The 15,882-nt window shown below is 52.4% G+C and overlaps 1 protein-coding gene across 1 annotated transcript; it reads left to right on the top strand.

The window, feature by feature from the left end:
* The first annotated feature begins 216 nt into the window (after positions 1-216).
* On the top strand, positions 217-15,675 carry TXLNA (taxilin alpha). Its single transcript, XM_030871089.2, has 11 exons — positions 217-362; positions 901-1,110; positions 2,175-2,513; positions 3,830-3,921; positions 4,514-4,684; positions 6,085-6,279; positions 8,053-8,172; positions 8,408-8,482; positions 8,997-9,089; positions 9,405-9,500; positions 10,230-15,675. The coding sequence occupies exons 2-11, from the start codon at positions 933-935 to the stop codon at positions 10,554-10,556; spliced, it is 1,686 nt and encodes a 561-aa protein (XP_030726949.1). The 5' UTR covers positions 217-362; positions 901-932; the 3' UTR covers positions 10,557-15,675.
* Positions 15,676-15,882: the final 207 nt, after the last annotated feature.

The raw sequence follows: 15,882 nt of genomic DNA, 5'->3' as shown, positions 1-15,882 counted from the left end.
GCTCTGGGAGCTGAATCATAGCTCCTTCGAGACAGAAACGAGGCTGACGTGAGTATTTGTGCAGAATGACTGGCTCCTTTCGGACCTCCTGGGTCTGCGGCTCCGAGGACTAAAACCCTATTGCATCTTGGGAGTGGGGGTCAGCCCCGGTGCATGGAGGGAAGCGTAGTCCTTTCCCTCCCCTCCCTTCCCAACTCACCCGCCTCGGAGGCCGCCTTCGCTTCATCTTTCCCAGCAAGCCTCGCGCGAGCGCCGGCTATTGATTGGCTGCGGCGCTAGCAGGAGGCTCTGCCGGCAGCAGTTATCCAGGGTTTCCGGTACGAGGGCAGAGCGGGCGAAGCCGTCAGGGCGTCGGCGGTGAGGTGCGTACAGCGTCGGCTAGGGGTACGAAGCGAGCCAGAGGGTCTGTGGTCCCAGACGCTTCTGGCCGGTGCGAGGAATCGCGTGGATTCCGTGCTAGGGCTCGGGCCGGGGGGCAGGGCTGACGCCTGTGCGCATGCGCGCGCCCGGCGCGCGCGGCTGGAGGGCGCGCGAGGCGTGGGTGGCTGCGCGCGGGTTTGAGGGGGGAGCGGCACGTGGGGCGTGGGGGGCGGGGAAGGACCGGGAATCCAGCGTCCCGCCACGTCAGTCCCGGGCCCTGAACGTATCCCGCGCGCGGCCTGTGGTGAGGGGACCGTGTTGTGCCGGGAAGTGGCTTCAGGAAAAAGGAGGCCGCTCCTCCCTCGCTCCTGGGCACACCAGGCGCCGGTGACGGACCGGAAACGGAGAACCGCTGGCTCCCTCCAGGGAAGGCCTGCCGGTTTGTTTCAAGAAGCTTTGCGCGCCCGGTGTTGGGATTTCTGATCCAGGCTGCGAAGAATTTTAAAGTCTGGAAAATAGCAAGTGTGTTTGTTTCTATAGGATCTGCTCCTAACCTAACATTGCAAACCACAATGAAGAACCAAGACAAAAAGAATGGGGCTGCCAAGCAATCAGGCAACACTTCCAACCCAAAAAACACCCCGGAGCAACCGGAAGCTGGACCCGGGGGAGCCCAGGGGCGGCCCAGCCAGTCGGCTCCTGCGACAGAAGCTGAAGGTTCCACCATCCAGGCTCCAGGGAAGGCTGAGGGTGTGTGCCAGCTCTGCTTTTCCAGCGGGCAGGGGGAGGAGTTTGTGGTGCGCCGGTCCAGCTTCTGGAGTTAGAGGCCAAGGCCACTGTTTACCCAGCAAGGAGGAAATGTAGAATGAGAGGAGGACAGCGCTGAGTCTGTGCAGTCCCCACTGGCTGCTGGGGAGTTGATAGAGGCTCCCACTCTAAGCACAGGGACAGAACTCTCTTGAGAGAAGGCTCTGACAGGATCAAGTCAGGTTGGCAGTCAAATGAGACACCCAACCAGCAAATCCAGGTTACAAACACGTCGTTCACCAGTGGGTAACTGCTGTTTATATTTGAGGCATTTCTGGGACTTTTTTTTCCCCACCAGAGAAGGAAGGATTTATTACTTGCAGCAAGTAAGGAGAACACTTGCTTTCCCAAAGCAGTGTCTCCTCTGGAACTTTTTTTGTTGTTGTTGTCGGCGCCAGCGGCTTGCAGTATCCTAGTTCCCCAACCAGGAACTCATGCCTCCTGCAGTGGAAGCATGGAGTCCTAACCACTGGACCGCCAGGGAATTCCCTGAAACTTTTTTTTTTTTTTGCGGTACGCGGACCTCTCACTGTTGTGGCCTCTCCCGTTGCGGAGCACAGGCTCCGGACGCGCAGGCTCAGCGGCCATGGCTCACGGGCCCAGCCGCTCCGCGGCATGTGGGATCTTCCCGGACCGGGGCACGAACACTTGTCCCCTGCATCGGCAGGCAGACTCTCAACCACTGCACCACCAAGGAAGCCCCCTGAAACTTTTTTAATGGCAAGAGGTGACATTGGCGGGGAGGAGAAGGGGATGGACTGGACGTAGAGTTCCTGCTACATGCTGCCACCCCTGTGTGTTGGGTGGTCTACTTACTTGATTTCTTTTATACCCACAACAAGCGTGGTTGGGCAGTAGTGAGAAATAGTTACATCGTTTTACAGGGAAATAAACTGAGCCTTAGAGAAGTTAGGCAACCCAAACCAGTACGTTTGGGCCTGAAAACTCCCAACCAGTGGCATAACCATCTTATTTCTCTCTCTGCCCCTCATCCTCTCCTGCTGAAGGAGCACAAGCCAAAACTGCTCAGTCTGGGGCCCTCCAGGATGTCTCTGAGGAGCTGAGCCGCCAGCTGGAAGACATCCTCAGTACATACTGTGTTGACAACAGTCAGGGGGGCCCAGGCGAGGATGGGGCACAGGGTGAGCCAGCTGAACCCGAAGATGCAGAGAAGTCCAGGACCTATGCCTCGAGGAATGGGGAGCCCGAGCCAGAGACCCCAGTAGTCAATGGTGAGAAAGAGACTTCCAAGGGGGAGCCGGGCACAGACGAGAGCCGGGCAAGTGACGAGGTCGTAGACCGAGACCACCGAAGGCCACAGGAGAAGAAGAAGGCCAAGGGTCTGGGTGAGCAGAGGGCTGCTGCTTGTGAGGCTGGTGAGGGGAGGGAGTTTGGACCTGACATCCTGGGCTAGCCTGCTCTGCCAGGATTCAGAGGAAACCCTACTTCCAGAACTGTCAAACTACGTCGTTTAATCAAAGCCGGGACAGTGGTGCCATAGATAGAGGTGTACAGGTTGTTCACTGCACAAGGGCTTCTGGCCTTGGGAGCAAGCAGGAACCGAAGTCCAGCCTGCTCTCTTTGAGAGATGGAAAGCAGGAGTCCTGAGTCGGCAGTCTGTGCCCGCCAGCACCATTTCTAATTTGCTGTGTGACCTTGGGCAAGACGTTTCTCCTCTCTGGTCCTTAGTTTTCACTCCTCTGCACAATAAGAGAATTAGACTAGACCAGGGTTGAAAATTCAAATAAACCAAGCTAGCCAGAGGGCCCCATGAGACCAAGAGAATGCCCCCTTTATCCAAAAGCTTGACTGCCACCTGGTCCCAGTGAGTTGATAGCATGTAAAAATTGCAGCTGGCTTTTTTTTTTTTTTTAAGCCAGAAATCTAGAGTTACTATGTGAAATCTCTAGATTTTAATAGTTGGCAACTAATACGATAGGAGCCAAACAGAACCCATCTGTGGGTTGGATTTGTTTTGGCCTGTGTGCCCATGATTTGCATTCTCTGCATTGATCTCTCAGAGCCTCCCGGGGTTGACACTTCAGGAGCCTGGCACGGTGCTATGTACAGTGGCCCTCTCTTTGACTCAGTCACAGGCATGGGGGAGTCACTTGGGTGGGGATGGAGGGTTAGTGTGTGTCAGAGAATCAAAGGTGGTATTACACCCATGTCTTAGTCGCTACTCCCCCACCCCCCCCACCTGTTGCCCTAATTTAAAGGGTTTTTTTTTTAGTTATTTTAATCTTAGGATCAAATATTGAAAGCTATATTTATTAATTGGGGAGGATAGTCATTTTAAAGTGCACTCTTGTCTGCCTCTGTTGACTGGAGTGCAGTGTTCTTAAGGAGACCTGTTCCTTTTGCATCCTTCCTCTTTCAGAAGGGCCTTCCTTGCATTGAAACAGCACTGACTTCGCAGGTGGGACACCTTTCTTTCACCTGTAGGTAGAGTAGGCAGTTTTCTTTCTCCCATTCGTGGTGCTCACCACGGGGATTTGACAGAGACTCAGTCATTCATTTAATTAGTATTTATTGAGCATGTCGTCTGTGATGGGTGCTGGAGAATAGGGGAGGGCTACCTTAAGGCAGAAGAGTGGGCCCAGACCTGAAGGGGGGGCCCCCAGAGAATGGGGTACATGCCTTTGCTCCCTGTGCTTTGCAGGAAAGGAGATCACGTTACTGATGCAGACGTTGAACACGCTGAGTACCCCAGAGGAGAAGCTCGCGGCTCTGTGCAAGAAGTATGCTGAGCTGGTCAGTTCTCCCCATTCTCCTCGTACCCTCCCTGCCCTGGGAGGTCAGCACATTTTTAATTACTCTGAGTCGCATTGTATTTCTCCTGTACAGTGCCGAATAGGCTCATGGGAGGGGACCTGAGCTGAGAGAGGACAGGGTCTGAGGAAGAGGTGAGGGTCTGTGAAGCCAGGGAGCCAGAAGGATTATCTGTCGATAATGAAAAGGCCACCTTGACTCTAGGAATCATGTTGAGGAGAGAAATGGTGAACCAGGGTCTGTTGCTGAGTATAAGGAGGTGGGTAGCAGGTGGGCTCATCTGAGGGCATGGGTGTCCCGAGAGTTGGGGGAATGTCATGGTCTGAGAGTCTTGCGAGCTTTGAATCTGCAGTCAAAGCTCAGAGAGAAACTGGCATCTGCTGGCTGTGCCCCTCTGCTTGTCCTTAGCGTCCATTTCTGTATCCTTGAGCTGGGGCCCTTGGGGTTATTGGGGGCAGTGTGTGAAGCACCCTCATAGTGTCCGGCCTGAGCTGTGGTGGCTGGAGTCGGGTCAGCTCAGGAGACCCTGGGTCCCCACGGGGCTCTTACCTGCCGTCCCCATCCCCATTCCCAGCTGGAGGAGCACCGGAACTCCCAGAAGCAGATGAAGCTCCTGCAGAAGAAGCAGAACCAGCTGGTACAGGAGAAGGACCACCTGCGTGGCGAGCACAGCAAGGCTGTCCTGGCCCGCAGCAAGCTCGAGAGCCTGTGCCGAGAGCTGCAGCGCCACAACCGTTCCCTCAAGGTGGGCCAGCCGCTTTCCCTGACCTCACTTGTCTTTGGTGGCTTTCCCCCTAAAAGCAGCACAGGCTTTCGGCATAGAAAGAGATTTCCCCAATGATGCCGTACTTTAGAGAGCTACTTGTAACCACTTGACATGCACTTGTATTAGATGAGGTAAAGGCTAAGGTGTTGAAGGAACCTGGATGCAGGGCTTTAGGTTTCTCCATCCCATAGCAGTCCCAGGTGAGCAGCTGGAGGGTGGAGAGAGTCATCAGTCTGGAGTGCTGGGGCCTTTCTCCAACCTCTGCTTCTCCTAGGGTGGGGTCAGTCTGGTTAAGGCCTGGTCATTACTGTGATCTCCAGATAGCTTTTGTATATATATCCTTTATATTTCTTTAAAAATTTGCATCAGTAAATATATTTTGCAACTTGTTTTTCTCAATTGTATTTTATTTTAAAACATTACAAATTTAATATAAATGTGATGTAAAAGATACAAAGGTGACAAAAGTCTAACAAATCAAAGGTAATTGTTGCCCACCCTCCTTGACCCTGGTCCCGGTCCCAGCAGAAACTAATGGGAAGTAAACCTACTTATATGTAAGTCTAAGTGCAGCCTTCTGACTTTCCTGTCTACATATAAAAGCTTACGTAAAGTATTTTTAATGAAATTATTATACATGTATTGTTTCATAGCCTATTCCATTTTCTCACTTTACACAATGCCTTATCTTTCCCTAGCAGTTTTATAAGCCTCCCTCATTCTTTTTAACAGCATCATTGTATGGATATGCTGCATCTGATCAGTACCCTAATTAATGTGTTTTGTGTCGTTTCCAATTTTTCACTGTTTCATGTATAGAGCTACAGTGAAAATTCTTGTTATATATATCCCTGGCTAATTACATGGAATTTATCCATAGGATAAATCTCAGAAGTGGAATGTCTGGGTCGAAGAATATGCAAATTTTAATAGATTTTGCCAGATTGCCTTCCCACCAACAGTGTCTGAGTGCCTAATTCTGCACAGCCCTGCCAACCCTGGGAATTACTGAATTTTAACTACTTGGTCAGGGGAGAGGGGGTGGGTCAGAGATAGAAGCACATTAAACTGAGACAAATAGGTCTTCCAAATCCTGTTCTGAGGCCTGGAAGAGTAGGCCTCAGGAAATCCAGATTTCTTTAGAAAGGCACTTACGTGTATGCCTGCATTTTTCTAGGGAGTCTCTGGCTCGATGTCACCCGATATACAGAGGGGTCCATTAGGAGCCCCCATTGCATGACCTCTTGGATCCTGGCTACTCCTCACTTGGAAAGCAGGGAGGGCTACTGGGAGAGAACATACCTGAACTGGTGGGGGAGCCCTGTGAGTCTGGCCAGGGGACAGTGGATGATGGAGCTGGGGCTGACTTCTCTGCCCAGGAAGAAGGCGTGCAGCGGGCCCGGGAGGAGGAGGAGAAACGCAAGGAGGTGACCTCGCACTTCCAGGTGACACTGAATGACATCCAGCTGCAGATGGAACAGCACAATGAGCGCAATTCCAAGCTGCGCCAGGAGAACGTGGAGCTGGCTGAGAGGCTCAAGAAGCTGATTGAGCAGTACGAGCTACGGGAGGAGGTGAGGGGTCGCCAGGGGACTGTGGGTTCTGGGTGGATGCCGGTGCCAGGCAGCGCTTTCTAGGCTTCATCCCTTCCCCCATTCTCCCTCCTTTCCTCTGGAGGGGAGTGATGTTGTACATCCTCATGTAGATGAGAGCTGAGGTGTTGAGAAGAGACTCGCCTGTGGCCACACAATCGCGGGTCCACAGCACCTCGTCCTAAACAGTAGGGCCAGGTGTCTTTTGGAATTAGAACTGTCCACATTTTAGACTAGAGTTATGTTCATGGACTGGGTATTATGTAGCACCCCCAGCAGGGCCGTGTGGCAGCACCCCCAAATCAGACATGTTAATGCTTATGCAATAAAACTTCTGAGTATTCTCGCCTAGGTTTATAATTAACCTTACAATGCTTATTAGCCTTACAAGTTTATCTGCTTGGTTAGGGCAATTTCAGTTTTCAGAGTACTTTAGAATTTGAGGAGCTGGAACTGTGTTTAGTGATCGACTCTAGGGGCTGTGTCCTCTGATTACTTGCTGCTCTGCTGCCCCTGCCACTTGAAAGGGCAGGATATCACTCCCTTGGCTGGTGTTGGTTGCTGCCCCAGGCGCTCAGATCCCTCTCTTTGGGTCCCCACACGCCAGTCACTTGGCGTTCTGGGCTTCTGTTTCTTAAATGTTGTGAACAGGGAGATTGGCAGCTACCTTACAGGGCTGGACCAGGCCCCTTCCTAGACCGTGGGGTGTGGTGGTGGGTGTGGTGGTGGGTGGGATGGGCAAGACCCTGCCCTCTTGGGCTCACAGTCCAGTGTAGTGATCACGTGTGCAGGGCCTGGAGGGGCCTTCCCTGACCCACCTCTTTTCCTGTGCTTCATCCTCTGGGATGAAGGCTGGTTTGAGAGGAGTTGGTTTGGTTCTTGTCCCTCAGCACTGAGAGACATGGAGGCTTCCTGAGCCACCAGAGTGAGGCACCTACTTCAAGCAGCTGAGGCCCCTCTTCGTCTTCCCTCTCCTTTCCCCCTGGTTCTCCCTGTGGGAGTGGAGGTGCACCCCGTCCCCAGTCAGATTCAGGCACTCCCATCCTGCCCCACAAGCCTCCCAACCGTAGATCACAGGTGACTGAAATTCATCATGTCTCAAACTAGACGTATCTCGAAGCCACGTTTTCTTCCCCCATCCAAAAAATATATCGCATTCTCCACCTCCCTGTTTTCAGTTGCTTTGACCTTTGAAGTAGCACTCACGTTCATCACCACCTCTCCATCACTGTTTTCTCACCTGGTCCCAGTTCCCGGGGCTCCTCCAGCAGTCAGGACAGCCATTCCTTGGGATCCACACATCTGATCTTCACCTACAGATACAGCAGATCTCTGCCAACTGAGCTAAGCTGTTATGTTGGTAGAGAAGTCGTGTTTGCCCTTTCTTCTCATTTACAAGGGAGTTGGGCTCCAGAAGTAAGGGTTCTCAGTCCAATGGAGTACGTAATCTTTCTTAAGGCTAGAGATTGGAGTATTTTTATTACTTGGCTTCCTGGGAGCTGATCTCATCCTTAAACCCCTGTGCTCACTCTAGAGTGACTCAGTGGGAAAGACACAAGGTGAGGTTGGGCAGTAGACCTTCCAGGGACTTGGGTCCCACATCCTATGGGACACGTGGGAGTCCAACATGTCAGACTGAGGTGGTAGGCTGGCAGTGCCCTGGTCTCTGCACATGGGGCATCCCTGCAGCCCCTGGGTCTCCCTGAGAAAGGGAGCTCCTGACAGATGGACCCCTCTCATGATGCTTTCCTGCAGCACATTGACAAAGTCTTCAAACACAAGGACCTACAGCAGCAGCTGGTGGACGCCAAGCTCCAGCAGGCCCAGGAGATGCTGAAGGAGGCAGAGGAGAGGCACCAGCGGGAGAAGGATTTTGTGAGGCTCAGGCCCCAGGGGTGGGGGTCTGGGAGGAGGCAGGTTGGGTTCTGGCTCAGCTTATAGTCAAGTTTGTACGGGAGAGGTTGCTGTCTGGTCAGACCAGGGCACTGCTTCCTCAGACACCAGTCTGAGAGCAGGAAGCCTTGATGGGTTATGGTGCGTGTGGCGAAGAAAATCCAGACGTAGCCTCTGGGGGCTTCTGATGGAATCTGGGGTCCTGTCTCGGAAATAGCTCCTCAAAGAGGCTGTGGAGTCGCAGAGGATGTGCGAGCTGATGAAGCAGCAGGAGACCCACCTGAAACAGCAGGTGAGACTGTATAGCCTCCCCCTGTGCCTTCGTGGTCCCCACGCTGAGCCCCATCCTGTGGGGAGGGAAATGGAACCCTCATTCTAGGACCACCTTGACTCCTGTGTGACCTTCCTAAGACTTTGTTCTCCCCGGACCCTCCCAGCACCTGTGTGGTGGTAACCAGGTGGCTAGGTGAGCTCGAAGTACTCGGCTCCTAGTCAGAATTGTTGTGCTGCTGTTGAGGAGGTGGGGACGGAATGGGTGATTTCAGTTACATTAGTTAGACTTCATTCTGGAAGAAAAGTTTGAAAACAAACATAAAAGAAAATACAAGTCACCCCCAAATCCTACTTTTTAGGCTTAACATTTTAGATTATATCCTTCCAAATATATGGTTTTTGTTTTGTTTTAAAGAAAACTGGTATCTCAAGAGAGTTGTTGGGTCAGAGGGCCAAGGGTGAGTCTGAGTGTGTTGACCAGAAGTGCCCTCCAGAGAAACCCAGTCTTACCTGTGGGCTTCTTTCTCACCCAGCTTGCCCTATACACGGAGAAGTTTGAAGAGTTCCAGAACACTCTTTCCAAAAGCAGTGAGGTGTTCACCACGTTCAAACAAGAGATGGAAAAGGTAACAGTGGTCCAGACTGGGTGTGGCTGCAGGGGCATAAGCAGCTTCATTCAGAGTTGAACACTGGGCCTGCCTTCAGGAAGCCCCCTCCCTGGAGTGCTTCACGAGGAGCTGTTTACAGTAATAGTGTGAGTGAGACCATAAGTAGGGTCTGGGTGGACTGTATTTAACTGGAGACACCCTGGGGTGGCACAGAGGGCACTGACTGCGCCCAGTAATACCTTGCCCCCTTGGGATCGTTCCCCACTTTGGAGACACAGATGCACAGACAGCCTGGACCCCTGACCATTTCCTTTTATGTGTCACATAATCCAGATGACTAAGAAGATCAAGAAGCTGGAAAAAGAAACCACCATGTACCGGTCCCGGTGGGAGAGCAGCAACAAGGCCTTGCTTGAGATGGCCGAGGAGGTGGGCTGAGTGTGACCTGCATCTGGGCTGGGGGTGTGCAGCTCTTGAGTACTGGGCCCTTTCCTGTACATTGTACCGAGAAGTGATGCAGCTGCCATGAGGTGGAGCTGGGATTCACATACATGTCCATCCAAGTCCAGAGGCACTGTCGGCTGTCTCCCCGAGGGAGGTGGTGAGCTTAGTGATAGGTCTGTAGGGGAAGCAAAGAGAGCAGATGGAAGAAAGGAGGAAAGGAGCAGAAAAAACAAGGGGTGCCAGTGATGCGCATAGCTTGCATGCAGCTGCAGAACTGCCCAGATAATTTGATTTTGTGGCTTGAGATGTAGGAGGAGAAAATAACTAATTGACGGAGAGGCTGCTGTGTGCCAGACCCTGCTGAGTGTTTAGATGTGCCGGTTCATTGAGCTCTCTTGAGATCTGTGAGGGTGACATTAGTAGTCCAGTATAACAAATAAGGCAGTAGGCTCAAAAGCCAAGTACTTTGCTAAGGCCATCTGGTGGATAAACAGAGGAATCCATTGTCTCCAAGCCATGCCCCTTCTCTACACCACACTGCCCCCAACCGACAGCCAAGTCTCAGCATAAACCAGGGCTGTTTACTTGAAAGCGGCCAGCTTTTTTACTCTGATCGGTGCCCAGCGTTGTTAAAGTGTGAATGTTTTCTACCAAGTGGCAGTGTTGGGTGGGGCGTTGATGACATGGAACTGAAGGCCCTATGTCTCTCCCTAGAAAACACTCCGGGACAAAGAGCTGGAGGGCCTGCAGGTCAAAATACAGCGGCTGGAGAAGTTGTGTCGGGCACTGCAGTCAGAGCGCAATGACCTGAACAAGAGGGTGCAGGACCTAAGTGCTGGGGGCCAGGCTCCCCTCACTGACAGCGGCCCTGAGCGAAGGCCAGAGGCTGCCAATACCTCCAAGGAACAGGGTGGCGAGGGGCCCAGGGTCCAAGCACCTAGCTCCCCAAGGGTCACAGAAGCTCCTTGCTGCCCCGGAGCACCGAGCATGGAAGCATCAGGCCAAACTGGGCCCCAGGAACCCGCCTCCATCACTGCCTAGGGAGCTGGGAAGGGAGCGAGCAGCCCAGCCAGGCCTGGCCCATGTGAGGCTCCCGCCGCTGAGGCCCAGGGTGCTGTGACCTGGCTGCCATCTGACTCTTTGCAGTTTTGGATTTTGTGGGTCAGTTTTACGTACATATGGCATATGTGCAAGGCCTCATACATTTATATCTGTAAGTGTAAAACGGGCTTGCATCAGAGGTGGGGGTGTGTACAGATGAAGTCAGTGGCTCTTCTGTGAGCTGAAGAGTCTTAAAGCGGAGTTGTCGTCTGTGGCTGCCGTCACAGTAAGTTGGCAGGAGAAGTGATTTGAGCGTTTCCCTGCCCAATTTGAGGCTCAGCCCCTCCCTCCCTGCTACCTTCAGGGCTCATGACAGGTGACACACCCAGGCCATGACTGTGTTCTCCTGTTAGTGGGACTTGGGCAGCTCTGGCTCTCCTAGCTCTCCTGGAAGCTCCTTTGCTTCTCTTAATCTGGAAAAGGGGTCGCCAGGCAGAGCATTGACAAAGCACTCAGAGCCAGTGATTAGACTGCTTCCCTACCTAGGACAAGGGACCTGGAGCATGTTCTGTGCGGGATGATGTGCTGGTAGGGAGCCCCTCAGCTTCCCCTGCGCTCCGGTAGTGCCAGGACCAGGCCAATGATGCTTCGCAGTAGCCTTATCATTCACAGGTGCCTCTGTAGCCTGCACAAATGATTGACGAGATCATCAAAAGGATTCTTTCTGAAGGTTTTTGGGTTTTGTTCTGTTTGCCTTGGTTTTGTTTCGGTTTTGCACATGACAGTGTTTGTTTTGAGGATCTTCTGAGGAAGAAGGGGTGCTATGGTGGTGGTGCCTGGGTTCCTGGCCTCCAGTGCCCCACCCCCTCACCACCCCACCTGGCACCTTTGCCATGTTGGTGCTCAGGATTCCTGCTTGATGAAGTCAGATTGTTTGTTTATAGTGAGAGAAAGGAAAGGGCTTCTGATGGCTTTGTCACAAGCTTACAATCCTGGGAGGCCACTGCTGATGCCACCACCACTGTCTCCATGCAGCAGTTGCCGGGCCCCGGGTCCAGCTGTCCCTTTGGCCTCATGAGTCTGTTTCTGCTTCCTGCACCCACACCACCAATGTGCATTCTTTTGAGGTTTGCCGTGATTTTGTTGCCCAAGTAGTAAGAGCTGTGATATGTCCCCCTTGACATCCCATTTCTTCCTGTGTGGGAGCCCCCAGCTCTTATCTGACAGCTAATGGGTAAGAATGCGACTCAGCCATTGACTGAGCCCCAGAAGTCCACAGAATGGCTGCAGATAGTTGTGTGTGTTTTCCTCTCTAGCTCCACCACTCCCACCCCTCATACATGCTACTCTATACTCTGAAAGTCCTGCTGGTGGCAAACTTGCCAGTGTATTAGTCAATCTTTGTACAGAACAATGTTCTGGAACAGCAGAATGAGTCTTGGGTCAGGAAGCAGGCTACGCTGCGTTTGGGGTCCTATAACCCCATCTCCAGCTGGGCCTCAGCTTCAGTATAGCTGAGGGAGCCACAGACCAAGATGGATCGGAGGGTTGAGTTTTTGCTTCTTGCTGTATTTCCTTGAAGTTAATTCATTATCTTATAAGTCCCTTCATCTTCCACAAATAGCCCGCTCTTTTCAGCCCTTAACTTAAATCCCTCAGATAATTAGGTTCATGAAGAGTGCTAAGTACTCCTGAATTATGTTAGGACTTAGACCAGAGATGGCAAATGAATGGCACAGCATTTCCCCTCTTCCCCCCATGGTAGGTACCACTAATCTGCTTCGGAGTATTCCCTGCTAAATCCCTGGTATATCATTTCTCAAGATTCCCCCAGCAACCAGTATGAGTGTTGAGACGTATTTGCCATCCCTGGCTGAGATACTGCTCTGCTGAGGAACATAAGAGCTGCCAACCCCATACGGGGTTTGCTGAGCTAAGGAAGTACAGAGAAGAGACAGAAGTTTCTGCCTGCCCCCTTCAAAACAAGCAGGAAGGCCTGCAGTGACCCACATGATTGCCTGCCCCACTTCAGCTACCTCTTAAAGCCCATAGTGTTGGTGGGGAGGGGACTGTTGGAGCCCAGTGTGCTGTGGGGAACTATAGCCCTCGGAAACCAAGTCTAGCTGCTGAGGATCTACAGTGAGCAAGGTGGCCCCAGCTGTGCAGGGTAGAACCTCTGCTCTCACCTCCAGCCGCCTGTCTCTAGGCATCCAGGCTAGGCTATAATTGGGGACCCCATTCTTCTTCCTGTTCGTTGACCAAATCTTAACCGATCACTACAGCTGCTCTGCTTGCTCTGCTTCCCAAAGTCAGCCCAGGTTTCTGGGTGCTGCCCATACCGGCCAGGGTCCTGGGCCAGATGAAGAGGTGACCTATCCATGAGTGAAGACCAGTTCCTTCCTCCCTGGGGCAGGTCTCATGCCCATGACCTCAGTTTTAGGACCAAGAGCTGTGTTGGTTTCTTAGATTGCTAGTTTTTCCTCCAGGGGACCACAGCAGGTGAGGCTCTGCTGACAGTAATTTGTGCTCAGGGTCTTGTCCAGCTGAGAGCTTCATGTACACCAGATTCTGAGAGGTGTCAGCAGCACTTTTAAAAAATTTTGTTTCCCGTGAGGTTTTTGGACCATGGGCTGCGCTCAGGCACTTTCTATAAGAGAATGTTATGTCTGTAAAAATGGTTATTTCCCCTCCTCCACCCCCACCCTGGTGGCCCTTCGGAGGGCTGACCAAAAGGCCAGTGGAGCTGCCCTGGTGTCTATGGGGGAGGGCCGAGGCCTGCTGAGTTGGTTCTCCAGCTGCTGCTCCAGCCCTCCCACCTTGCACAGCACAGAGGAGGTCATCCTAGGGACATCCAGGCACCCGCCTGGGGGAAGGGTGCTGCCTTCTGTCCCTGTAACTGCTTCCCTTATGGCCCAACCTGGCTGTCCAGATTTGTTTGAAGCTGTGCTGACGGCCTTTTTTTGTCTCTGTTTGGTATTCACAACAGCCAGGGACTTGATTTTGATGTATTTTAAAACCACATTAAATAAAGAGTCTGTTGCCTTAACTTTTTTCTCTCCTGACCTTCGTGGTCATTTGCTGCTTTTGGGTCCATCCAGCCACACTGATGTGTCCACATCTGCTACGAAGTCTCTGGCTCTGCCTTCCAACAGTCACCGCAGGCTCAGGACACTAGCAAATACACTTCAGCTGCCTGAGTGGAGCCCTTGGCAAAGTTGGTGTGATGCTCATCATATATATATGATTTTTCTCAATCAAAAGTTGTCCCTGTCAAAAAAAGAATTGTCCTTGTTCCCTGAGGGTTTACAGGCTAGTGACGGGGAAAGGTGGTTTTAGATACAGAAAGGTTGGTTGTGATATGGGAGCATGGGAGAGGTCCTGTTCCCTTCAGCAAGGGGATAGAACTGGATCCTGGAAGGTCCTTAGGACCCAAAGGGCAAGTGGAAGTTTGACATTTAGCGAGGAAGTGGTTGACAATGCAGGTGCACAGGAGGTTGGTGGGAGATGAGGCAGGGGCCAAATCACGAGCCTGTGTGCCAGGTTAAGGAATTCGTGCTAGATCCAGGAGACACGGGCAGCCGCCTAAGTTGTTTAGACAGGAAATCGGTCGAGTCCATGAGGAAGACAAAAAGCAAGGAGACCAGAGAGTTGGCCATAGGCCAATGGGGGCCCAAATTAAGATGAGGGGACACTGTCATCACTGCCACTGGGAGCTGTCTGCCATGCATAGCATCCTTTTGGCACTGGCCCACCCAAGGGAATACACAGGAACCTCCAGGTTCCTTTGATTCCTTTCCTTGTCATTCCATGACAAGACCCAAACTGCACGTAGTCCTTAAGAATGGGCTGTTTCTAACTCCTGTTCACCCACCCCAAGGCTAGGTGTAAAAGTTGAGACTCCTATAAGGGAGACATCCTACTGGTGGCCTCACCCAGCACCCTGTTCTCTGCCCTCCCTTGGCTGATCTGGCTCAAAGGATTATATATGAATGCCCCCCAAATGGCAGAGGCAAACTGCATTTCCCTCCAGGCCTCCACAGGCAGACATTTCCACGCTGGCTGTGACAACCCCCACAAAACCTCTGCCCCTTCAGGCCAGGATCCTGATGGGTTGATATGTTTCTGTGCCAGCCACATGGGTTGGTTCCAGTTAAATATCCTTTGGAGGGGGTCCAGGGAGACTGCCACAATTCTTGGAGCTCCAGATTAAAGCAGCTCTGAGAATAACTTCACCCTAGAGGTGCTCCTGGACTCTCTGCCACTTTCCTGGAGGAGCCTTTGTGCCACTCTCTAGCAGCCCTGGTAGGGGAGGAGAGGGACTTCCAGCTGTCCCCTCTGCCTACCTACACAGACCCCTCCCTCAGACCCCTGGTTGTGGAAGTCCCAAAGTAATGTCTCCCCTTCTGGAGCAGTCTAGGTGTTGGAAGCATCTGGGAAAGAGCCCTGTTCAGGTGCCTTTGGAAAGAGTGCCCAGCCCTCTGGAACTCGGGGAGGCCTGGGCCCAGGGAGGCTCTGCTCCTGCCCAGTGGGAGGGGAAGGTAGGTAGGGTCACTGTGCGCTGGCCCCGGGGCAGTTATCTGAGACTACAGGGCAGCCTCCTGTTGCATCAGATGCTTCTCTGGGGACCTGAGCTGGGAGCCTCTGCCAGGTCTTTTGTTAGCTGCCCCATTGGTCTGGCCTCCTGGGGTGGCACCAGCAGCGCTGGGTCAGCCTCCCATCAGGCACATAAGTTTCCCGCCTGGGGGCTGGTGTCAAGCGCTGGGTAATCACACTGGTTTTGCTCTAACCTGATGCTCCCCACACGTGGCCCCTAGGCCTGGGTGTGGGGAGAGGGTCGGCTTGGTCTTGTCATTTCATGAGTGACTGAATACAGCCCTCACCACCTACCAGCAAAGAGTGTCTGGGTGCTGTGGGGGAATGGTGTTACCTCAGAAGACTACTGTTGGGACTTCCATGGTGGTTCAGCGGCTCCCAGCGTGGGGGGCCCGGGTTTGGTCTGTAATCAGGGAACTAGATCCCATGTGACACAACTAGAGTTTGCATACCGCAACTGAAAATCCCGCATGTCGCAATGAAGACCGGGTGCAGCCAAATAAATAAATATATTTTTTAAAAAAGACTATTGTTGATTTTCAGTAAAATGACTACCTTCCTTCAGGGTTGTTATGAGGATTAAATGCACGTAAAATGCTTAATAGGGGACCGGGACTCATTTGAAAGATGGTTGTCTTCTCTTGCAGTTTTTTCCTGCTGCTGCTGCTTCTTGTGCTTCTTATATTATATATATATATATATATATATATATATATTCATTCATTCTCTACCC

The sequence above is a fragment of the Globicephala melas genome, chromosome 1 (assembly GCF_963455315.2).
Source record: "Globicephala melas chromosome 1, mGloMel1.2, whole genome shotgun sequence".
Lineage (NCBI taxonomy): Eukaryota > Metazoa > Chordata > Mammalia > Artiodactyla > Delphinidae > Globicephala > Globicephala melas.
Note: the sequence above shows the minus strand (reverse complement) of the source record. Positions and strands in the feature narration are given on the sequence as shown.